A 25,384-nucleotide genomic window follows, 5' to 3' on the forward strand; every position below is an offset into this window, starting at 1 on the left:
AAGTTAGTTACTTATATCGAACTCTCAAAAAAAATGTGCTTAATGATATGTGCTTTAAACTACTCGAATGACTATTATACTTTGAATATTAATGAAAAATTCCAGTTTTTTTTTCCAAATGTCACTTAAAACTTCTCAAAAATCAACAGTGTTCTATATTGAAACGTCAAGCTGCATATAGCGGTTTCTATTTATTTGTCTATACTTATATTATAAAGAGGAAAACTTTGTTTGTTTGTTTGGTTGTAATGAATAGGCTCAAAAACTACTGGACAGTTTTTTTTAAATTCTTTCACCATTCGAAAGCTACATTATCCACGAGTAACATAGGCTATATTTTATCCCGGTACGGGCAGTAGTTACCACGGGACGCGGGTGAAACCGCGGGAAAACGGCTAGTCCCTTATAATACCAATACAGCATTAAACAATACTTTATTAACTTATACTAATTCGTTATGGATCCCTAGAGAACCAAAACTAGATTGAGGGGTCAAAAATAGAACTGCATTGGGCACGTGTCACCTCACTTCTGGCAAACTGTCAGAGGGTATGTCAAGTGTCATTGGACATGAACCACTAGTTCTATAGTCACAGTCCCTGGAGTACCATCGTATGTTGTGAGAAAAACGTTTCAATATAAACGATTTGTATATGAAAATTACAATAGATACTTATTGTACAGTATGTGATAATTTTGTGAGAGATAGAGGAGTAAATATGTGTAATTACTACTTGTTTTCATTGACTGCTAGAATTAGATATAGTAACTTGTATCTATAAAAAGTTAAATAAGAAATTCAAATCAATATGAAACGCTTGTATCGTTAAATAATTTATCAGCAGGCGAAGGTTAAACTTATTAACGTAACCTTCAACTCCCAAGAACGTAATGAGCTAATATTATAATTGTAAATAACATTTTTTAAGAAAAACTGTCAAGTAAAACTTTATTATCCATGCAAATAAATGATCAAGTTTCCTGGCCTCTTTTACCTTTCCTTTAATAAATTCTCACAAACTCGGACTACACAAAGACTTATACTTCTACAGCATTACACGGGTTCATTGATTTATGACAAAAACATTATTCCATTTCTTATTTCCATTTCAAAAAAGTCACGGAGAGATTGCCTAACTTTACTCTTAAAATGCGACCAAACTCCGCGACATGAAAAACCTTTTATTTATTAACACAGTTCATCATTCGGTACAGTTGATGCAAAAGAAATAAAAACGGGTGACAAACAGCTTTAACATGTTCGCACAAAAACGTAAAAGTAAGGAATTAATGTATTCCAAAAAAATCCGCTGAACCTTCGTAATATTTTGTCGACATAATCCCGTACATTCCGAAAGTTCGATAAGTGTAATATTCGAAATTTGGATTTCGAAATTCGAATAATAGAGAGACGCATATTCCGATCCGTGAGCACTCTCATCTCAGTCTTCCGAACCCGACCAAATGTCGTCATCAACATTTACTCCGACCCCTCCCGTCCGCTGCCAACCTCCGGGCATGCGCCCATAATACCGTAGGGTAATCAAATTGCGATAATAATATGCCACTACACTTGAATCATCTGCGGTGTTAATAAGGTTTTATTGGTTCTGACATGTAATATCTTTAAAAGGTTGATAATTATAAATTCGGAATTTTAACAATATGGTATCGATTTTTCTGTAATATAGCTCTCAAAGCTTTTTAATAAATAGCTAATGAAATAAGTGCTCTATTGCAACAATAAACTAAAATAAACAATAGGGTATTTCACTAAACAGATATAAACACAAAATATTTTGCCGCCAGCCCATAGCAAAGGGGCGCATGCGCTATTCCAAAACGACCCGCAGTAAAACGACGGGTCACGTGACTTGACGCGGCATTCGCTCGTCGCTCTTCGGCAGTTGTCGGCGAATCGGCCCAGTGAGCGGGCGTGTCCACGCGCGTCGAAACGAAACTATCACATAAATGTCAAATTAAATAATTTCGCAAAAACATAGTGACATGTGCTTCGTTATAACCTAAACATTCACAGTAACGTAATGTTTTTAGTGTTGGATAGTGTAAATGTACGCATTAGTCGTTTTTAATCTCTGATTTTGTGTAGCAAAATTTATTACCCCGGCTCTATTCGTGATTGTGTTTTCGCTAGCCACTAAACATTTCTGGCGGCTCGGTTTTGCCGTTTCGTAAATGACTGTACTTATTAGGAACTGTTTGAAATAGTGTTTTGTGTTTATTAGGAAATAATAATAGTTTGCCGATGTGATACTATACATGATGGACCGCGTGAGTGGCGTGTGTAGGTTCGGAGGAGTGATGTCGGCGGTAAGAACCAGAACTGGTCGTAGTAAGCGGCGCCTGACGGGTCAGAATCAGATGCCTGAGGATTTGCCCGAGCCCCCGCGCCGTGGTCTAGGTGCTATTCTGGTTCTCGCCTGCATACTCGTCTACCACAACTGTTTGTACTGCGGTTTCGTCTTCGATGACATAAGTGCCATAAAAGAGAACAGAGACTTGAGACCACAGACTCCAATATCAAACATTTTCCTCAACGACTTTTGGGGGACTCCTATACATAAGGTAAGGACATCGCCCTACATTTCGTTTCATCGCAGCATTCGAAGACATTTCTATCACTCTAGTAGCTAGTAATGGATCTGTTTATGTTAATAAACTATCCAAAGGTAATCTCCAAGTGTTTAAATCAAATCCCAAAATACTCTTACTCGAAAATTCAACTGCGAACGAACATTGAAACATTTTTAATAAAGAATGAACTGAATAATAAACGAATCCTCTTTTCGTACTTTCATCACTTCGTTAATTACAATTTTACGGTGATTTAATAAATATGGAGGTATCTGTTTTCCAATAATTTTATCTTTAAAAGTAGACCTGAGTCAGAGAAAGATCAATATTTAATAAGTGAGGTTTTAATCTTATTGGAAAGGTATTTCATGATATCTATTTGGGTAGAGTTCATTGAAATGAGAATATTGACTTCCAATTGTAGCTGAGTACCTACAGCTCTAGGTACCTCATTCTCTCCACAAAATGTGTGATGAAATGTCTTACAAAAAGTGATCTCTTACGTACCTAAATAAATTATTTTATCATAAAGAATACCTACCTATTTGGGAATAAGTATTGAGATATAACAGTTTCGGGAATATATTTTTAGCTCCAAAGCCTCTCCTATTTCGGCTTCTATCGGTTTGCCTGTCCTAGTGTCTGAGGATGAGATAGAATTTATTCGCAATGTTCTTAAATAAGTCTTAACGATGTCAAAAATCAGAAGTACCTACCTACTTATTTTTATTTGCTCCACTTTGTTTATTATAAAAAACAACACGGACTCTCGGATCTATGTGAACTAGGCTTTAGTACTTGACTTATAATATTAAATGCTAGGATTATTTTACTGAAGAATTGGTTTGAAACTCCATCCTTCGCAAAGATCTATATCGCTGCATAAAAACATGTTCTGCGATAATCTAGAACATCAATCGAAAAACAAAAATCCGATGGAGTCAAAGCAAAGCGATGTTATTTTGTTTCATCCTTGCTGTCATTTATCAGACACTCGCGACAAATGTATTTGCACGAACATGCAAATATAATTGGTGACCCGAAACACTGCGACACATTACTTCTGTACGAGTGTGATAAATCAACCATTTACGCGCAGGTAACTGGTGAATTTATGGGTGTAATCATCATGAATGTTTCAACCTTGTGCATTATGCCCCTCGCCGATTTACTATCCGCTATGCTGTTTCAACTGCAAAATGATATCACATTTATCAAACTTGATTACGTTGTACACTAGCGAGATTTTGTTCGTTATGCAAATTCTGAACAAACAAAACAAATAACAATCGCTGTATCGTATAATAATACAGTACCTCAGAATGTTGTGTGCTCTCAAATGATCCTGAATACATAGAAGTACTTTAAACAAATAATTTGCGGTTCCCTAAACATTGCTTACGCTGAAGAGTTTAATGAACCTTGGCAGCTTTACTCCCACAGAGAATTACAGCCAATGTTTGAAAAGAAAATAAACGTACATTGTGAGAGACTTTAAGAGTACATTTTAGCAAAATTGATATTTTTGAAAACCTCTTATAATGCCTATAAAAGAACAATGTAAGCGTGCTTCTGTTGGAGAATTGTAAACGGAAAGTGTAATCAAAGTAATCGCTCCTCCTTCCGTTTGAATATATTCTGCGTGAAGCGTTGAATGGCTTGTCAGGAGAATGGGTGGAACACAAATGACTTCGCGAGACTGGCACAACACTTGCGTGATTTGTAAATAAATAAGAACATTTTCAACAATAGTTCTAAGTTTGCGGGTTTTTATACAAAGCATTTGTTGGCAAAGAAGAGTACCTACAAGTGTTATTTTTAGAACTTTCAAGACTAAGCAACCCAAAAGGTTTAATATGTATTAAAAATTTACGAACCAAGTGGAGATGAAAGCACCCATGTCCCTATACCTTTATGTCTCATGTTTAAGTATTTAACTCGTTAACAACTTACGAAAAGTTGATATCAGTAAAAAATCTAAATGCATCAAGAACTGATGACTACAAAGTTCTTAATTTATTCATTCATTCAACAAATCCGGTTTATTTAATGAGGTGAATGAAACGCGATCGTGATGACACTTTCAAGGGCAGGATTAAATACTAATGACATCAATATAAAATGCCTTGTGATGTTAATTTAAAATTCCTAAACGAGAAGAAGTAAAATAATACGAAATACTTTCGACATGCTCAAACCCTTCGAAGAAAAACATGTCGATGTATTATGCAGGTACATGAATCGTCTGATTTCACAGTCCCAATGTTTTAAAGCTTTAAATATTTATAGTAAACCAACCCCAGATAAAATTGAGTAGCTTGAATCGAAAAGATTTATCCACGACGATTTCTGTAAAAGTTTTCATTGGGAATTCCAGTCACTGGGATGTAGTTTGATTAAATCGCATTACTACAAGTTGCAGTGCAGATCAAGTAATTGAATGTCAAATAAAAGGTCACGGGAAGATGTATGGCTGGCTCCAGAAATAAGAGCTAAAACAAGTCCACTAAAAGTCGATCGCCTTTAGTAGCCTTAGAACGTAATTACAACTTGTGCTCGCTACGGAAAATTGCTATCAAACGAGACACTGATGCTGTTTACAACGTGAAAATACAAGCAACAAATACGAGCTTTGAATTATTTATTATTTAAATCTGGTGTCAATGAATATTGGATGGCAAAAGAGAAATGAAATTACGAAACGAAACATAATTTTCTATCAAATCGGAAATTGTGGTTATGTATTTTATCACATTTTTATTATTCGTATTCAATATATCGTGAATGCTGAATTCAATCATGAATAATTGTTTCAGGTTATTGAACCTATTTATTTATCAAACTGTAGTATAAAATAAAACCTTCTTGCTTTTTACAGCTAATAATAAAGGAGAATTTATATTCAATTTTAAACTTTATCATATTTTCCTTTATTTATCAGTGATTCGTCTTGATTACCAAAGTTTGGCAAACAGCTTGTTAAGGACAAGGAAGAAACCGATTGTTTTCCTCAAACCGCAAATTTTCTTTTGATGGTTTTATTATTTTTTGCTGTAACGAAGCTTCTGGTGTTAATATTTAATTTTTAAACTGCGTCGCTTAATGCGAAAATAACGTAATATTTTTTTATCATCACTTGCCTAAGTAATCGGATTACTTGTGAAAGCGTCATGTTTGATTTCAGCGTGACGACGTCACACTTACCTACATCTATTCGAATGTTCCATAATCCGGTACGATCGAGCAAACACAATGGACGGGTATTACTAAGTATTTAAATAAGAGATTAACGCCATTTTACACGTCAGCTTAACTGAATCCTGAGTTACGTCATTCCCAAAATGCAAATAAGCTATCAAGAGGTACATTCGCGAGCTCGCATATATTGAATGAAGGGACAAATTGAAAACACCCAGGAAGGGTACCACGAAAATGATAATATCGATTTTATTTTCGGGCATTGGATAATCGAAAATTAAATAAAGTGGTAACTTTTGATCGAATAAGTTTTAGACATAAAATTAATTTCAAAATCCTCAAAGTCGATCAATCAATAATATTACTAGACCATTCTTAAAAACAGAGACTCGAGAATGTGGCTTTAATTACTTATTTAAATACAGTCCCTATAGGTGCCATTCTACCTCTAAATAATAATTCGCTAAACTTACTTGCGAATTAAATAACTGCTGCGTAAATTCTTACAGTTACAGAATAACAAAATAAGTATAGGTATTCAGCGAGTGCCTTTAGTAAAATGGTCGGCGGCGTTAGCGCGTTTGCCGGCCACATCCATCAATGTCAACAGAGCAAGTTTTTCGTTTGGTTCCGTCGAAGCGTCCGCACTGTTTTTGTTTACTAACTTTCAGCCTGTATCACTTTAAATATTAACTTTCTTAAGATTTGATTAATACCACAAGTTTCGGAGAATAGTGAGCAAGAAATGGAATGAATTATAATGATCTTTGTTCTTTACGTACGCTATTCATCAATTCATGACATCAAAGCATTTTAGTTTTGTTTTCTGACTTTTTAAGATCGGGAATAAAGTATCCCAGTGAGCGCTGAAACTTACCGGTGTATTTACGTTTCTTTACATTATTTACAGTTGATGACTCAATTTATCAAAATCAATTAAATGAAATGAAAAAAACAGAGGGCAATGTTCTGAACGAAAGTTAAACCCAGTTTTATCTAGATGTAAAATGCTTTCCAAACAAAACAGGGATCAAACAGCACCGTAATATGAAACATGTTATGTGTAATTGTTTGATCGAACACCTGCTGAACAAAGTTTGGTTTCGATGTCGACAAGGGCGACAATCGAGAATAAATTATTCACCAGAACAGAATAACATTTTATATTGCTTATGCATGGAATATCAGGGATCGAGCCGCTCAGTGCGAGCGCTTTGCGACTCGATTATTTTATTCCACGCCCGCCGAAGCCGATTTATGAGAGGTCCGCGTTCGATGATCCCCAGTTTTTTGCTATTCGATTTTCATGTTCCTTGTCACTCGTTTGTTAATTACAAGCTATGAAGTGACACTGTCACGTGTTTCATTTTACATCACAACAGCAGAACCGGCCTTGGAAGCTTTTTTTTTAAAACACGGAAGAGAGTTGCTTCCCAAGTTAATCTTTTAAGCCCCTCTTCCTGTTGCGAGATAAATGTGTTTTTCTACGTGAGGTTTTTCTCAAGGCTGCACCTAATTCACTTTTACGGAATAAAGGTTGTTTGACCTAATGAAATTGGGTAGATAAATTAATGTTGGCTAGAAAAAAGTTAAGTGACGAAAATATTTAACATTTTGTTACAAAATGTTTTAATTCGTCGTTAAATGAAGGGTGAGTGTTTAATTTCTATAAAAACAAAACTGCAACTACTAACCTCAAAACAGCGCGTGTTTGTCCCTCTTTCTGTCATAAAAGTTTCACCGGCGACACTTATATGAGTGGTGCCGTGTAACACAGGTACTTATTATAAATAGCGGGTAGTGAATTACAACTTGCTTATAACCACAGTGGTTAAATAATACAACAGGTAAATATGTACAAAGAGTTTGGGGCTCGCGTGACCGGACACTGACGTGAACTTCTAATTTCTACGACCTTTTCAAGAAATTCATTTGTATGTAAGGTACTCGAGTAATTTATGAGATCGCGTGGACTTGATTACGCGAAGCGATTAAACCTTGTAAAATTGTTTATTAAAGTAGCGTTGTGTGTAACGAGGTAACTTCATCAGTTAAATGTATTATTGTCATTTAATTTCTTCCTTTTTTATTTAACGGTACAAAATTATGGGTAATTCCATAAATATCAGAAACACGACAGATTGAAATTAAACATACACTTTATGGAATATAAACGGCATAGTAAAGAGTTATTGAAATATTACCAATAATGAATCGCCGCAAGCGATCAGCGTAGTAATAATTTTTACCTTGTATATTTGGGTGGAGCGTTTAAAATGCTCGCTAGTGTTTAACTGAGACCCTGACGTAGCCACAATTTATGTAGCTTAACAAGACTATCTACCAATTTAAGCTGCACGTCCGTTGCAGCGATTTACATGCGGATTTATTTATTTCTCTTTTGGACGGCTGGTGTAATGTTACATTGGAACACCGTACTTGCCTTGTGTAGTCTGCAATTACGGAAACTTCGAACGCAAAAACTGGACAGAGAAACCTAGGAATCAATAGTAGGATTTTTTTGTTGTGTTCAAGTTCCGTTCAAAAATTAACCTATCCCTGCAAATCTTATAATAATTTTTATATTTTGACCTTATAAAGAATAGAAGATTGGCTGATCCCTTCAAAACTTAACCACACCACCATTGCTATAACAGAAATATTTGCGATAAAAAACTTTGGAATTAAAAGGAGTTTAGCACATCCATAACACCGGTTAGCAAAAAAATCTAAATGTCTAATTTAAAAAGCAAACAGAAACGAGTAGCAACCTCAGTCTCTAACAAGCATAACAAAACCAAACACAGCTTGAATGTTTTTATTTTCGCAGAGCTCGCACGAACCTGATTGTGATATTCATGTCTTATTGTATTTTAATAAGCATCCATTAAAACGATATTCTTTTTATTTCCACAATCTTTTTTGCAAAAAGGAGATACGATATACGCACGTAGGTGTGTTGTAAACTGCTCTCAACCATTAAACTTCACGTAGGAAAGCGCAATACATTTTTCAAGAGCTGTTTTTGTGTTGAAGATAAACGTGGAACGAGCAATGTCGTGGAATTGTTCCTACGTGAAATAAATTACTTTTGCTAACAAAAAATCTAACTGTGTAGAAAATATTTAGGAGGCTCAAATGTAACGTATTTTGTACTGCATCGATGACATAGTGCGACTGCTGTGCACTTAGTCTCAGCTTCGATTTTGGGGTCGATTCTAAATCGCTTTGTTGGGCTTAAAGGAACTTTCGGCCGTAATCTGGAATTTGGTGATTGATACACCCGTGCATCGGAGAGCACGTAAATGTTGATCATGCTCCTAATCTCTCTCCGGTTGTGTCGGATTGCCGTCAAATCAACCTATGAAAGTGACGCAGTAAAGAGAGCATTTTTGTCAGCGCAAATGCTTGTGCAACATAATAAGACCTGCGTAGCTAGCCGATCTCCGTAGAGAGAAAAGCCGCCGTGGCCACAAATTATATCTACGCATCGGATCGCTACTCCGTAAAGTACTCTCGCAATCTTCACTGAAAAAAATATGGTAATTGATACGGATAATTTGGAACTAAACTTCCAAAATTCCCTTGTTTGTGAATTCGGTATATTGGAGAATATATTTCTCAGGTTTCGGTTTTTCAACATCGATATATTTAGTTTCCCATAACATCATGTGAAATTTTAGCCCCACTACACAATAAATCCTGTAAAATTAAAAAATATGGTGACACTACACCTACGTATACATGAAAAACAGGAATGTCCCGAATACTGAAAACATGGTAAACACATCTCGCTTGAAGTGGCTTGCGAGCGTGGACAAGCGTGACCCGACATGCACTGTCCGTGTCAACGATGACAACTTTTTATGTTTCATTAACTCGAGTACGATTTGCATGATGGATATTTATGACTGCGTATTTATTGAGTACGGTTGGAGTCGTATTAATACGGTCTGATTCATAAGGTTCGAAGACCTAAAAAGAAGAAAGGACCTTAGGCTGTTTAATCTTTATGTGGTGGGTACTTTTGGGAGACATTTTGTAAAATGTGAATACTCAACTTTTTGTATTCCGGCAAGCATCAATGCTCCTCTCCCTCATCTGGTTCTACCTTCAGGGAGCAATTTGTCAGAACACCAATATTATAAATAGCCTAAATATATTTCATGGTGTTTCCCCCAAAATGTATTTCATTGTACTTTGAAACTTCAAGTCACTCTCGCCGGCGAGTTTTGCCCCGTCCTTTCCCATTAGACGCATGCACTGCAATGCAAACTTTATTGCTTCCAGTTAGAGATTATTATCGTATCTGCGGGAGATGGGATAATCAACTCCGCATATAAGGTAAGATAGTCCCCTAGACGAATTAGCAAACGCTCCCCGTCCCCCGTATATGCGTAAACAGCAATTTCGTCCAGTAATTTGTAGTATGCATTAGAGGCGTCTTATCTTAACCGGTATTCCGGGATGAACCGGGACTTGGGAGCCGGCTGTCTCCGGGACAAACAAACGGAGACATAAATCAACGTCAGCACACCAAGTTTATCGCGCCTTCGAGCCTCGCCCCAGGACGTGGACGCGGGATCCTTTAATGTGTTTGTTCTGCTGTGGAAAAAGTTCCCTTCCCAACTTCTATGCAGATAACAGCACAAGTTCGTTATTTAAAAGCTAATAAAGTTCGCTCTAGTGGGGCGTCTAATAACGTTATTACTTGAAGTTTGTGATTAGCAGACCGAGGCGCGATGTGGTTTGAAATAAATCAAAGTTTGTTTTTCGCAAATAATTCTGTTACACACACCTATTTCATAAAGGACCAATAATATTTCATCGTGACGGAAAGCCGCTTCTGCCTAAACAATAATTTGCTAACACTCTATTAGCAAAGCAGTGAAACTAACACCTATGTATCGAGAATACGTCAACAAGCTTATCCATGCATACGAACATATGTTTACCTGTACATTCTACAACATACACACATGGACATAGAAACATTCCCAAGAGCCAGTCGGTCAGTATTATTGCATGAGAGAATAAATGCCCCACATACCGTTTCTAAGTGAATACTCCTATCAGATTTGATTTTATCCACGAGAAGCGAGTTCATTTTAAAAATGTGAAGTCAAATACGAAGGTATCTAATGAGCTAAATTTCCACTACCTCATACAAACTTGATTATTTGGACGAGTAAATTCAATAATCTAAAAGTATTATTGGATTTACCCATCTAGATCTCTACCCCATTTTATAATTTGATATTGAACGAATGGCTTTGTTCTCATACTGAAACTAACCTATTTTGAGACCAGAACGAATGGAACGTGCCTGTCTGAGAATTATCAAGGTTTTAGTAGACGTACCTACTACCTACGTGCTCAGGCAATCCTAACATGTAAAAGTTAGTTATTTTCGCGAAGTGAGTCCCTGTGGAGACGAAGTCTTAAGCGATATCGACACTTATTTAATACAATTGAGAATTAAGGCTGAAATTTAAGCTGAAGCTGTTCAGCTTGTGTGGCAGTGTCCTCATAATAGTCAATTTGTGAAATATTGTAGGTATTCTCTAATTCGGTTATGTTAGAACCGAGTGAATATCTTCGCGTACAGTCTTGAAAGTCAATTTGTAAAATATATATTTGTATAATATATTTAGATTATCTTAGAAATGAGAAGTGATTATATTTTTACTTGCAGCTTAACAACTAAATACAATATAATACCCGTAAGAAAACAGTAATAGGAAAATAGTAACTGATAAAAAACGTTATACTTCTCTAATCCAATCCTGATAATAAATTCTAGGAAAGCAGATTAGACTTTATAGGAACTGTTGAAACAAATTAGAATCTTAATTTGCTGAGATTAATTAGTCTGTCTGTAAGAACTTAGAACTTACGTAGCTAATAAATATTAATTTCTATACCTAAACTTTAAATTGCTTAGGTATTGTAGACTGCTGAATTCCAAATTATGATATATCTGAGTACCTATTTTTTAGGAATTAAGAAAAATAAATTTCAGTTTAGTCTTAGGTCGGTCTATTCTATAAAACTATAAGAAAATTCGAACTGTAAACACAAAGAAATCTTTGGACGACTTTATCAATACTCTGAATCGTAGTTCCTTTTGTATTTGAACACAATAGTGGGGACTTGAACAAAATATATTCAATTGCTAACTTTACGTAAGACAAGGTTGGTGAAGCGAGCATTGTGAACGAACAACCTACTGAGATACTTTGCCTTATACACAACTTCCAAAGTTTTGCTGCTCGGCTCGAAACATTTTTATCCAACAAGTTACTTGAAAGTTAATTCACTATCCCATGTACCAACTCCATGGTGTTGGGGGAAACATCTTTCTTTCGAGTTTAAACGACTCTAATATATTGTTCTTTTTGTTTTAGTTTGTAAGTATTTATCTAGGCAAGTAATGCATTCAAATCATTTGAAATACCCATTGAGATACAAGCCCCATTTTGCTAGCATTCTAAATCAGAAATATTCCGTCTGAATTCCAATTTTGTACGAAATTCTGAACTAACAGCCCTATTTCCAAACGCCATAAATTCACGTTCGAAACAAATAGAAAACAGTACGGCGGATAAATGACATTAGAAACCCTGTCAAACAACAGAATTCTGACAAATGATGTATGGAATGATGAATCGAGACATAATCCCGGATGTGTCATTGGTTAAATAATTATGAATGGCGCATTTCTAGTGTGAAAAAAAATTACGGTTTATATTCATTTAAACATGTAAATAAGCATGGATGTGAAGGGGATGACAATAAAGATAAATGACATGCAAGAGCAAGAGCAGGAAGGAATAATGGAAGAAGATGGACGAAGATAAACGTATCAAAATGAAATGTCTTGTTTAAACGATGTTTTCTAGTTAAACAGTGGAAATTGGAAACGGAGATTTAAACTACAGATTACTTCGAATTGGTTTATTCTTCGAATCTAGTAAGAAGACAAAAGACTAGTCAGTTTAAATTAAATGTAATAAAAAGTTGAGAGGATTCTGTAGAATATTGTTGTGCTAAAACAAATTAGAAATAACTAATTTCATTTCTTGAAAGTTAAATTAAATGAAAAGACCACCTAAATCAACGTTAAATTATTTAATTCTAGAAGCGAAACTTTGCCTACTGCTAATTATTTCGGAAATTTTGTTTCCGAAACTGTACCGTGTTATGAAATAGATACAATTATGATGAAAAACGTGCTGACAGTTGGAGTAGTTAAACATTGTGATATTACATAGGAGAGTTGCCTATATTGTACCAGTTAACAAACTTCATAAGCTACCACAAAAACTACTTTATTTTAAAGGAATATATTACTTTAAATAAAAAGGTTGTTCTATTAGCAATAATTTTGTATTGAAAGAAAATGAGGAATTTCAAAAATAAATATGAAAATTAAAGTTTTTAAAAAAGTCTCAAAAAGTACAATTTAGGAAACCGGTTTCCTTAATTGTACCACAGGTTTCCTAAATCGTACTTCATATTCTAAATGAAATTAAAGTGATTTTTATGAACTAAAAGTACAAACAATGAAAAATGAAAAATGTTATTCAACTCGATTTGAGTATTAATTATGTAGTTAATAAAATAAAATATATTTTTTTTATTTTTCGGTTTATTTTTCAAACAATTTAAGGCCTTTTTTAAGTTATCTTGTGTCTTTTATAACACTTTTTATCTTCTCCAGACATCTGAAAACATTTCAATCTAGTACACGTAAATAGTTCATATACGTAAATTGTACCGGTACATTTTATTGGTAGGAGCCAGGTGTGAATTGTACAAATTAGGCAACTCTACCTTTTAATTTTATTTGAGCCGGCATTATAACCTCGAAATACTAAACATAAAACAATAGTCTCAAAAAAAGTCACTAATATGTCTACTTTCCAAAAACATACATAACAGTTGCAATGTATTTACCGTTGCTATAAGAAATCCTTAGGTAAACACCCATAAAATAATACTAGAACGCCGCAAAACATATTTTTGTTTACTACAATTTACTCTATTGTGTTATCGAATCCAAAATGGCAGCGTTTGCGTCATTTTGGTAGTACTGCTTTTTGTTGTTACCAATTTAAAACTAAACATTACAGTTTAGTAGATTTTTAGGTGGTACAATTTACGAGCCGGTCCAATTTATGCAACTCGACCCTATAAGCTACATATAAACAATAGTTTATGTTTACAAATAATCTGTACCCTGGTACTGAGATAAGTCAAATAATACCGCCATTTGTCATAAGCGGATCAGGAAGGGAAAATGACAACATCCCATCTGTAAGTACGGATACAGATCCCAGCTTCTGGCGTATATTTTGGCTATCTTTCCTGTTGTTTTATGTAAAAAGTTCTTTTGTAAACTCAATACATAGGTTACAGTTAAAGGCTATTTTTCCATAAACAAAAGAAACTAAATATGGAAACAAAACCGAAGCGGGACCATTATGTGGCTTAACTGCTCCAAGTCTGGCAGTCTTAACCAAGTAAGAAATAGATCTCCTTATTTATTTGCGGGTATCCTGAACTTTTCGCTCGTTATCTGCAGTATTTTAACGGAGCACTAGCGGTCATTACTTGAAACTCGGTCGAACAGTAATTTGGTGTGTTTGACCATTATTCACAATTTTGGGCGACAGCGTTAGTAGGTACATAATCTAGTACGCATACACAACTGGTCTGTGAATCCACTGATATTGTTTGGCAGCTTTATATTTTTGATGCAACCATTTCGCATTTTTTGTGTTTGCATAATCTAAATAAAACGGCACCTACTGACAATGTACATTTATCGATTCATGTTTCTTAGCAGTTTTGTTTATTGATAGTACTTTTTTGTCATGGGTTTAAGTTTTATGTTCTGCTATAATTTCAAATAAACTGTCATTTGTTTAATTAAACTAGTGGTAGGTATTATTTATATTATGCCGGTTTATCACTTTGTACTATTTCATCTATCCAACTTCTATCCGTTATTGCAATTCCTAAAGAACTTAGTTTAACGAAACATGCAACATTAATTTGAGAATGATGTAAAACAAGCATATACCGTTCACAACCCTACTTTGAAAGTCAGAGTTAGACCAGTTGCAAAGGCGAAGGAATGCTATATTTCTGCCCTCCAGTCTCCCAAGTTCATAATTCACAGTAGTTACTGTAAATTTAATACGAAACTACGTCGCATTAATTACTAAGTTAGTACGAACTATATGCCTTACCTTCATTCTCTTTTCCCCAAGGGTGTTAAAGTTGTCTTCAAATACATGAACATCGATCAAAGTGGTGATATCGTGGCTTATTGCGGTAATTCGTGGGTAATCAAGGGATTTAATGTTATCGGTGCATAAGTGATGACTAGAAGCATAGCTGCCTCTGGTTATTGATTACTGATTGCTTTTAGTTGTCAAACAACTTTATGCTAATTGACTGATGGCATGCCTTTGACTTTAGTTATAAATCTGAAGTTATTTACTTGCCGGTTTCGGGGTTCAGTATTTAATTTAAGATCATAATACTTTGACGAAAAGTTTAGATACAGAATGTTGGCACCACCAGTAAAGTCATCTATATAAAAATGGTACGTGTCATCCCGCTCTTCAATACTCCGAACGAAACTGCAAGACATTGTCACGACCTACTTTAGCCCCAATTCCCTTACTGCAGGCACAAGGACATGGCATGAGCTTGTACCTATCTCCCCTGCGTTACAAAATAGGGGACGATAGATATACGGTCTATAGACCGGATCGTACGGATGCGTGGTTACATGACGTTATTGGTACATGCATGGCTGGGGCTAAACTAGTTATGCCAGAAAGGCTCTTACCCACAAAGGATGCTTTTGGAAAACAGTGTTACCATATTTTTACGACGTAGGTTATTTATTACTACACGTTGGTTGCTTGTGGTCTTACCCACGTCGTAAGGAACCTAATCTCCGTATCCGGATAAAATGTAGCGAATGTAAAAGGTTTATTATGTGAATTTTATTTGAAACCCGTTCAGTGTTATGTGTTCGTCTTTATTTACAGAAGTTTGTCAATAATATCTCAACATGACAAATGCTTCAAAATACAATTGCTTCATCTTGATCCTAACATAGGATTTCGAAAAAATTTTACCATTTATGCAGTCTTTGGATGCAGAGGTCCTGAATAAACAACGTGTACCTATTTCCATGAAATCCTCTAGCAAAATAAGCGTCACAGTGATTGCTGCCACTCAAAAAATAAACCGATAGAGACAGACCACGCTTGCGGAGCCTCTGACTGCCAATATAGTAAAGCAGCTTAAAGCTACATATGCGCAGACAGTGCTGGAATTATCGGACTTTCCAAAAGCAGTTCCTTGAAATATAACCAAACTCCTGGTACATATCAACCCATACAAAATACACCGGAATGCATCATTACTCCCCAAAAGCGTTGAAATAATAGCTTACATTCGCAGCCACCATTATTCCGACTCTGGTACGGCCAAAATGATTCCAGATTTATCAAAATCATGATCCGCCCATTAACCACCAGAACATTATATGACCACAACATTGGTAGCTATTAATAAACGAGGCGAGCTATTACAGATGGGGTAAATCTCCCGGTTGTTGGCGCCAAGTCACAATAATACAAGCAGCTGTGCCAAGGCGTACTGCCAAGCAAGTTTACCGAGACCCTCTCCCTCTAGACAGCATAGTGTGCGCGAGCGTCATTACTTTGGTCTCGTAGGTGACTGGTGCGCCAAAACAAGGATTACTTTCAACCTTCTATTCCTAACGAGTTAGAATTAGGGGCTTAAAAACATGTTTTGCATATTTTCTTGTCGTATGCGATTTAGGAGTTGGTAAGTTGCCATCCTATCTAAATAGGAAAGTTGCGATGTTTAGGCACTAGTCTGGGAACAGCAATTTACTTAACACTACTTAACTTTGCACAACCGCTATTGAGTACATAACTCGTCGTGATTTTCTTTCATGAAACACTTTCTAGGTTTATTTTTACAAATCGACTTGCTACTTTGTCCTACAAAACTGAAAACGTATTGGATTCAGCTTAACACCCAAATATAGAACATTTTACTATTCTCAGGGTCAGGGTTTATGCATCATTCATGTTTTTATCGCTTCAGAAGTACCATTCATAACTTTATCATACACACGTACGCGGAAGGGGTTCTAAACTTCGCTGTAACACTATCTCGCTATTTATCGTTTCTTGTTATTGTCGCGATACTTGCTGGAGTCGTGCGCCTTGTAAACGGTTGGTTTCACATTCTCCTTTCCTTTTCTCAAACTTTTGTTAGAGGGAGTAATATTACATGTAGAAGTGGGGACTGACGTCATATGACGAGCGTTAGTGGCTTTATTGAAGTTACCGATTCCCGAATTTATAAAAACTGATAAGCGGCAAGAATGTGAAAGAATTTACTTTCTTTCCAAATATAAAGGTTTATTCCAACGGAAAAATTACCATGAAGGAAACAGGTGACCTGTTTGTTTCCTTAAGTCCATTTGCCAAAAAGAATTCAGTCCGCTTCAGGCTTAAGATCCGAGATTTTCTTCGTCCAGAAAAGATATATTGAGCTACATTTTACGATATTTTACTTGCTTCCCTTTTCGACCGAATATTGGATTAGGCAAAGGGAATGTAGTGAGCTTCTAGTTTATCTCATCCTATTTGTTTGAATATATTTTCCTTCTTGCCATGAGCCTGTTTAAGGTCATACAAAATTCTGTGAAAGAACAAAACAATGATGATTTCAGTATTTTTGTATTTTAATGACATACAATACAGATTATTTCCAACAGGCTAATAGTATTATATAGCTTTCATATGTTTACATGGCTTACGATTCCAGTGCATTTTTTTTTTCACGCATTCTTTCAAATCCCTTCAATTTCACATAATGAAATTAAAACACTTTTAACAATATTTTTGATGAAGTTCCCTAATAATGTTCGTTATTTCGGCAGGGAGGTTATAATGAGCCTTTTGAGAGAGTCTGCTTCGGAAGACTTATTACAAACTCTCAATTGCAGCAATCGCGCTCGTTTACTTTCCCATTGGTGCTAGTCAGGTTTCGGTAAAGTACACTGAACACGGGATTTAGAACTTATAGCTCGCTTCGTCGAAATTTCGAGAGATTTCTCTTTATACTTTCACGTCTTTCGCACACTATTTGAAAATTCAACTTTATTTAGTAGATAGATCGTCACACACAATTGAGACAATAGACATAATCGCTACAGCACTGGTTGGTTGGATCTATTACTGCAAATAATGTGCAGTTAAATTATAATTCTAAGCTTTGACATACCGAAACTCCTTAGTAATAAACCTTCTTGAGAAATACATACCCACATAGAGGAAATATTACCTAATCCATCCCAGGGGAACCATCCCTCGCAATTATATGTGCAACCTCTTCAACTTTCTAAACATTATGGCTCTCAAATGTTTACGATTACATAAGTTGTTGAAACCACGTAATGGCTGACCCTAATATACAAACTACCCACATTATATTTAAGTTGAAGATTTCTGCCATTGTCAAGAGTGGCGAGCCTGTAACTACTTACCAACTGGGTTAGAATGAGCTCGGCATAATGCGATTCTGAACGGCTTATTTTGTTGCTATTCTGACTAAAGATTATCCCTTATTATGAGTGGATATTCTGCTGCTAAGTTTGTAAGAATACCTACTGTTTTGTTTTTCTATACTAATATTATAAAGAGGAAAACTTTGTTTCTTTGTTTGGTTGTAATGGATAAACTCAAAAACTACTGGACCAATTTTTAAATATTCTTTCACCATTAGAAAGCTATATTATCTGCGAGTAACATAGGCTATATTTAATGCCAGTACGGGCAGTAGTTACCACGGGACGCGGGTGAAACCGCGGGAAAACGGCTAGTCTTCTATAAATTAAACAATATCAGGAAAAAATATTTCAATGTTGACACGAATTAAGTACACATTGTAAAATGAATACTTATTTGTTAAACGCAGGATATTTCACCACAATTAAACACGTAAAGTATAGAATTTTTATATATTTTTTTTTGTTTCAGGTAAAATCTCTTCATTAAACATTAATGTTTTTCTTCACTTTACACATCGAAAGTGAATAAGGTCAGTATATAAGAAGAAAAAATACTAGAAAAATATCAAAATGAAGAATCTTCGGACTTGGTAACTCATATCAAAATAAGTCCCAAGTTAAAGTGGGTCACGCGCAACATTGTGTCACTGTCTCAAAATTGAGTTACAATACTGAGAAAAGGGGGAAACTTTAGTCCTTTTCAGTAGCACGTTCGAAAATTGCACATTTGGCGCGGATGTACCGACCAGGGCCGGATCGGGCACTCACCGCATCAGTCATTGTCAACAAAGTTTATCGCCTCCCTTCTACAAGCGAACGGAATCGCCCAAATGTGTTTGTTGTGGTCACAAAACGAACTCGCAGCGTCACAAAATACGGATAAATTGCATTTGCAACTGCTAAGTTGTGCACTTCTTGTTAAATGTCAGCCATACAGCGTTTGCTCGACTTTCGAACCTCTTGAGTATAAAGTTCTTAAAGGTTTGCCCAGACCACAATGTCGGGCACATTTACATTTATTGAAACGTTCACAAAGACTTCGCTGGACAAAGGCGTTTATTAAATTAAAACTAACAATTCAACGACAATTATTTTTACTACCCAGGACTGAACTCTTATTATAAAAGTGCAAAAACTAAATTGGTTTCGAGATAGTGTAATTTCACAGAACGCCATACCTATTTAAATAATTATGGTTAACGTTTCACGCGTTAAAAAATCAATTACTTTTAATGGCTAGTCTCACCATTCTAGAATTTATAGCCAAAGATTATTACCGTCATAAAAACGCTCACTTTTTGCAAAAACCGAACTGAATATTATTCACATATTCATACTGTAGATGAGTTTGCCGAGTCTGATTGATCGAACACATTAACCAGACGCTGCACAAAAACTAGTCATCTTCTGTTTTGCATAAAAAAGACAGAAGCGTATTATGTGACGTCACATTGCCAATCATGGCCCCTACCCAGCGAGCTCATAAAGCGGGCCCTAATATAAGATAAAACAGTGTTTGACAGTCTCCCATGTAGGGACAACAAACTACAGAGATCGATAAAGCTTACTTGAGTAATGGAAAGTTGAGGAAGCCGGGTGACGTAACAGTCCTGACTGACTTCTGGGGGGACTTCATTAAGTTGGGCTCAGGCTGACGGAGGATCAGCGCTGGCTTATTGATTGCGACGCGACCCACGGGGCTCATCCGTACGGTCCGTGACCGCATAATCTTAGGATTACGGGGGACTCGGTACACTGTGTCACTGTGTAAAACGAAAATTAATAGCAGGAGTACCGTGGGTGACGACTTGATGCAGATATATTTGTTGTTCTCCTGGAAGCTTTGCTGGTGACTTTATTACTTTGTTTTATATAGGCGGGGTAATTTACTGACTGAATTCTGATATTTTATTCAAAATAGGTATATACCTTTTCAAAATAATGAAATAGTGGTTTAATCTGCATAACTAAAACATAAATCAATAGACCCGCATAAACATGAGCCGTATCTATGAGATGGGTACAGCGGTGCTACAAGTAATTTTAATTTTACATCTCCATAAAACTGCTTTCTACGCATAAAAAGTACGAACTACTTGAAACGTTGAAATATTCCGTCTAATGAGATCCCTTGCTATTAAAATAAGCTCGACTCAGACATAGCATGAATAGGGGATAAACAGCGGACGTCATAATAAGGTTAGTGATGTTCCAGTTTACATTATACAAGTTGCGATGCACGAAGTTATACGATTGGCAAAAGCCCCGCCGTAATCCGTAGACTCGATATTTGAAAACGCAATTTCAAAACTTCACCTAACGTTTGAGTTGATGCTTTGTTAAAATGAAGATATATGTTGGTTTCTAACATCAGTTTGTACAGGATTCCGGAAATCCAGAATTGTGTTTGAAATAGTTCTCTTTCACTATTTCGTAGCTACTAAATCATATAGGTTGGAATGTCTAGATTTCATTTATAACTGGTTATGCCGAATGACTACTTATGTGAACAAAAACTAATAAGTTTGCCAACGGACAAGATTCCCACCTGTAAACGACCTGTTTTCTAATTGAACAAATCTTAAAGCAAATGTTGCGAAATGGAAATGACAGCAGGAATTCCCAAAGCCTTGCCTTAAATACGCGATTATAGTAAAGATCTAAATTTAAACGGCGCAAGAATCCTTGTCGCTCTAATCCCGATGATGGAACGTTCGGCTGCGCCCCGGCTTGCTCGCGCCCGACTTTATTGATAGCAAGAACCCCGAACCAAGAGCAGTTTCCTCCTTCTGAGGCTCTAGAAATAATAATTATTCACGTCTAAAAGCTCGTACTTTGCGAAAATGCTGGTATTTTCAACATCCCCCTTCCTCATACAAAAATACGATTGGATGTTTTTATGTTCACTTTTATTCCTCTCATGTAGATGAAAGGTAATATCTACATAGCGAATACTGTGTTTAAGTATAAAACCGTGTTCGTATAAGAGATATAAAAAAATATTACCTCTGGTTATTGCACTTCGGTATAATAAAGCGACAATATGTCCTGTTATAATAGAAGGGAAGATGTATTCGCGTAGATTGAATGGAAGTCAGTCTTGAATTAAACACACTACCTTATCCTGCTTTATTGCTGCAATTGAAGGATATCCGTGAATACAGTAAGACCTGAATTGTGTGCTGGTTGTCAAATAAATGATTAGCAAACCATTATTTCATGTGCAGGTCTTTCATAGGAATAATGCAGAAAATCTATGTTAAGATCTATATAACAATTATGATCAAAATAAACTCTGTTTTTGAAGGTACAAGTGACTGCATACAGAGTAAATCTAAGCAATATTTCCCCTTCACAAAATCAACATACATAAATAAATCAGCATAATAACTGTCCTTACCGCGTATTTCGCCCTTAATCTTAAGGAACGTCGTAAGTACATAGAAAATTAAATCTTTTATCCAAATGTCTCGCCTGTAATGTCACACATAAAACTGTCCTTCTTCCTCGTGAGCTGACTAAAAATATTCGCCCTTTTGCCTTCCTCCCTAATAAGGGACGTTTGCCTTAAAAAGTCCCAGATCCACCGTTTGCGAAGACAAAATAGATTACGTAATAGCCCCCTGTTACACCGTAAGGCACCCCGTAGACCAAGTTAATCTTTTTTATTCTTTTTACAAAGCTCCTTCACCGTTCCTTCATTTATTAAAACTAATTATTCGGTGTGCCAGCAGCCGAGGTGGGAATATTTTGATACAAAACATTTTCTTTCCGTAAATGAAATAACGCAATTAAAAATACAATGGAACATATTTTCTCTTTGATCTCAATATTTGCGAAGTTCTTTCACATGAACAATTTCAGTAAATAATTAAAAACCGTTTCTTTACGCCAGGTAGAAAAATCTAGTTTTCTTTTTAATTAATTTATGTTTTCAAATGACCAATGCTGCCGAAAATGCTTTCGCTACACAGAATACAAAAATATTTTATTCATTTATTTAAGTCTAATGTTATTTTAGGTACTTGGGAAACATCGATGAATACTATAGCAGGAATGTTACATGACTGCCTATTGAATGTCAAAGAGTTACCACAACACGCTATAAACGTTAAACTGATTGTATTTCAAACACAATCAAACATTTATATAGTGCTTGCTATATGTAGTGGGTATTTAGAACGTCATACTTTTCGCAACTGATTACAAAAACTATGGAGGTAAGAAGCATCATTACTGGTAGCTACTAGTATACTTAGCTCGCAAACAAAGCTGCCAAGGAACCCGTAGGTATTCTAGCTATTTGATAAGCGATTTCTAAAGTGGTGGAGACTAGGTCAAAGCGCTCATACGTCAGATCGGCCCCATATTTCAAAGGAAAAGGAATGCTGTACCAAAGGAAAGATTGAATAATGTTCTTCTTTCGTAAAGGTACAGATTAATTCAAAGAAGCGTGTAAGAAAGAAAATGAACAGCGAGATAATAAATATGCGACGTAACATGAGTCTCGACTTTTGTAAGGCGTTCAACATTGAGGTGTAGGTACATACTACAAGTGTCTGCAAAATTATGGTAGGGCTATATTTTTATTTTGAACTAAGTACAGGTTTTGTAATTAAGTACATATTAAAACCTTGTGCAACATACTTTGATTGTTAGATAAATGCAATGTTTAGGGGATAACATTTGTAACTACTGTAACGATTCCGGAAAATATTACTCAGATATCTCCTATCATTAACTTGTTAGACTTTGCATGTAGACCATAAAATATTAACATTACATAGAAGATCCTCTAAAATTCACGAAAATCTCATGCACACATAAATAGTTTGCGAAGTAAGTAGACTATAATAACATGATGCATTATTAATGACTAGCGAAATACTATGACACCGTAATGAAGTTAAAGCGACTTAATTTTGTTGGAAACTTCAATTAGCGAGTGGGACGTTGTTTGCGTCGAACATAGGCTTTATTTAATGCACAATCATTTTTAAATTGAATATACGGTAAAGGAAAATTAAGGTCAATGTAAAGTGGTTGGTTTTAAAAGTATAAATGAGTCTGTATTAAAAACAAATAGTAGGCATACCATACATGACGACCTCGATGGCGCAATGGTCACCATGCCGGACTGCCGAACCTGAGGTCCCGGGTTCGATTCCCGGCTCGGTCGACATTTGTGTGATGAGCATGCTTGTTGGCCGTGGTCTGGGTGTAACAATATGTATGTATAAATATGTATATGTGTAGCTATATGTAGTTTATCAGTTGTGTTAGCACCCATAACACAAGTTAATTAATAACTTACCATGGGGCTAATCGACCGTGTGTGAAAAGGTGTCCCGACATTATTTTATACCATTAAGAAAATGTATGTATTTAAGACAGTCTGGTACTTGCGAAACTGTATCATATCTTTTGTTTTCTTTTTTGAATGGTGTAATGGCAAACGTCACTACAAAGTAATTATATTTTTATCCGATTAAAATGTCGCCATTCACAAAGTAGGCTTGCATTCTCAACAATTACTAAAGTGCCAGCCATTTCACAAGCCGTCAAACAAACGGCTAATATTTTTCAATAAACAAAGTAATTGCAGCATTTTAAAACGCACAAAACCCAATTACGAACGTTTAATAGTCGGATAAGTTAATGCTCCCACAACATGCAAATAGCATTAAAATATCGGTGGAAAGCCAATTAAAGTCGTAAACTTTAATTGATATTCATGAACTCATAATGGGAAATGTAGCTGAAAACGCTGTCGAAAACTTCCACTTCGCGAAGTCTCTAATTATGCTTAAAACGAGCACCTGAGCCACGTCCTACGCTTCGTTATCTCTCCCGCTTACTGACGCTCACTACACTTTTTTATTTCCCACACAAATTATGAAAATAAGCGAGATAGTTAAGTTAGCAATTAGCCTTCAAGAAAACACCGTTTTATATTCGAATTAGTCTTCAAAATGAAGTGAAATTATCTCTTTTCTCTAATTATTTTTAGTCCTTTGCCAGTGAAAAGTTAGCTCTATCAACAAAAATCTGAACAGGATAAACCAAGGAGTCTACGATCTCTCAGAAAATCCGTAATATTACCTACTCTTTCTGCCATGCCCGGCCCTTCAATTAAGGCTTACGTCGGAAAAAGTTCATCACATTAGCGAATCGGGGTAGATTTTTGAACCCTCGAACTGAAAATCAAAGCAAAAAATCTCAGGAAGAGGATTGCGTTAGAGTGAACCTAAAATATTAAGTAAGGTTTACTATTAAAGATGAAAATGTTGCCTTTTTATATACCGGATTCTATATAATGCTGAATATTGAACAAGTTTTTGCAAAGGATCTAGTTAAAATATTCCACATCATGAGCATAGGACTGCTTGTTGCACGGACGCGCGATACTGACGTCATCAACCCGCTTCAAGATACACATACAGCCTTGGCCAAAAGTATTGAGCACCTTACAAATTTCGCTAGATCACGGTAATTATGGGAGAAACCCGAATCTATCGTTGAAGTATTCTTTTATCGGTTATCTATAAAGATTTTAAAACAATGACTTATGCCGCAGTTGACAATAAAATACCTGGGTGCAAGAAAATGTGTCTTTTACAATTTTTGAATTTATTTTCTAGTTCGCTACCATCGCTCGTTGAGACAACATCCAGTGATCTAGTGCGCCTTTGGTATTTTATTTCAAAGTTTTAAGTGTTATAGTTGCGATAAGCCAAAATGAAACGAACTTTATTTAGAATAACGAGTGCAGATACAGCTTCTGTACGGGCAAGGGAAAGCACAAGTAGAGATTTCCAAAACTGTGAAATGTTCGCGCCGATCCGTGCATTATGCTATTCAGCGATTCTCTGATACCGGATCACATCAAAATACACCGAGAACCGGGCGCAAACGCATCACCATAGGCCGTCAGGATCGTCAGTTACTGAGAGA

General features: G+C 35.8%; 1 protein-coding gene across 1 annotated transcript in view; it reads left to right on the forward strand.

The window, feature by feature from the left end:
- The first annotated feature begins 1,911 nt into the window (after positions 1 to 1,911).
- The window catches only part of LOC124632247 (protein O-mannosyl-transferase Tmtc3), a 119,041-nt gene continuing 95,568 nt past the window's right edge, over positions 1,912 to 25,384 (forward strand). The window contains exon 1 of the mRNA XM_047167008.1: positions 1,912 to 2,586. Within this exon, the coding sequence (XP_047022964.1) occupies positions 2,281 to 2,586 (306 nt within the window). The 5' untranslated portion in view covers positions 1,912 to 2,280. The remainder of the gene's footprint in view (positions 2,587 to 25,384) is intronic.

The sequence above is a fragment of the Helicoverpa zea genome, chromosome 8 (genome assembly GCF_022581195.2).
Source record: "Helicoverpa zea isolate HzStark_Cry1AcR chromosome 8, ilHelZeax1.1, whole genome shotgun sequence".
NCBI lineage: Eukaryota > Metazoa > Arthropoda > Insecta > Lepidoptera > Noctuidae > Helicoverpa > Helicoverpa zea.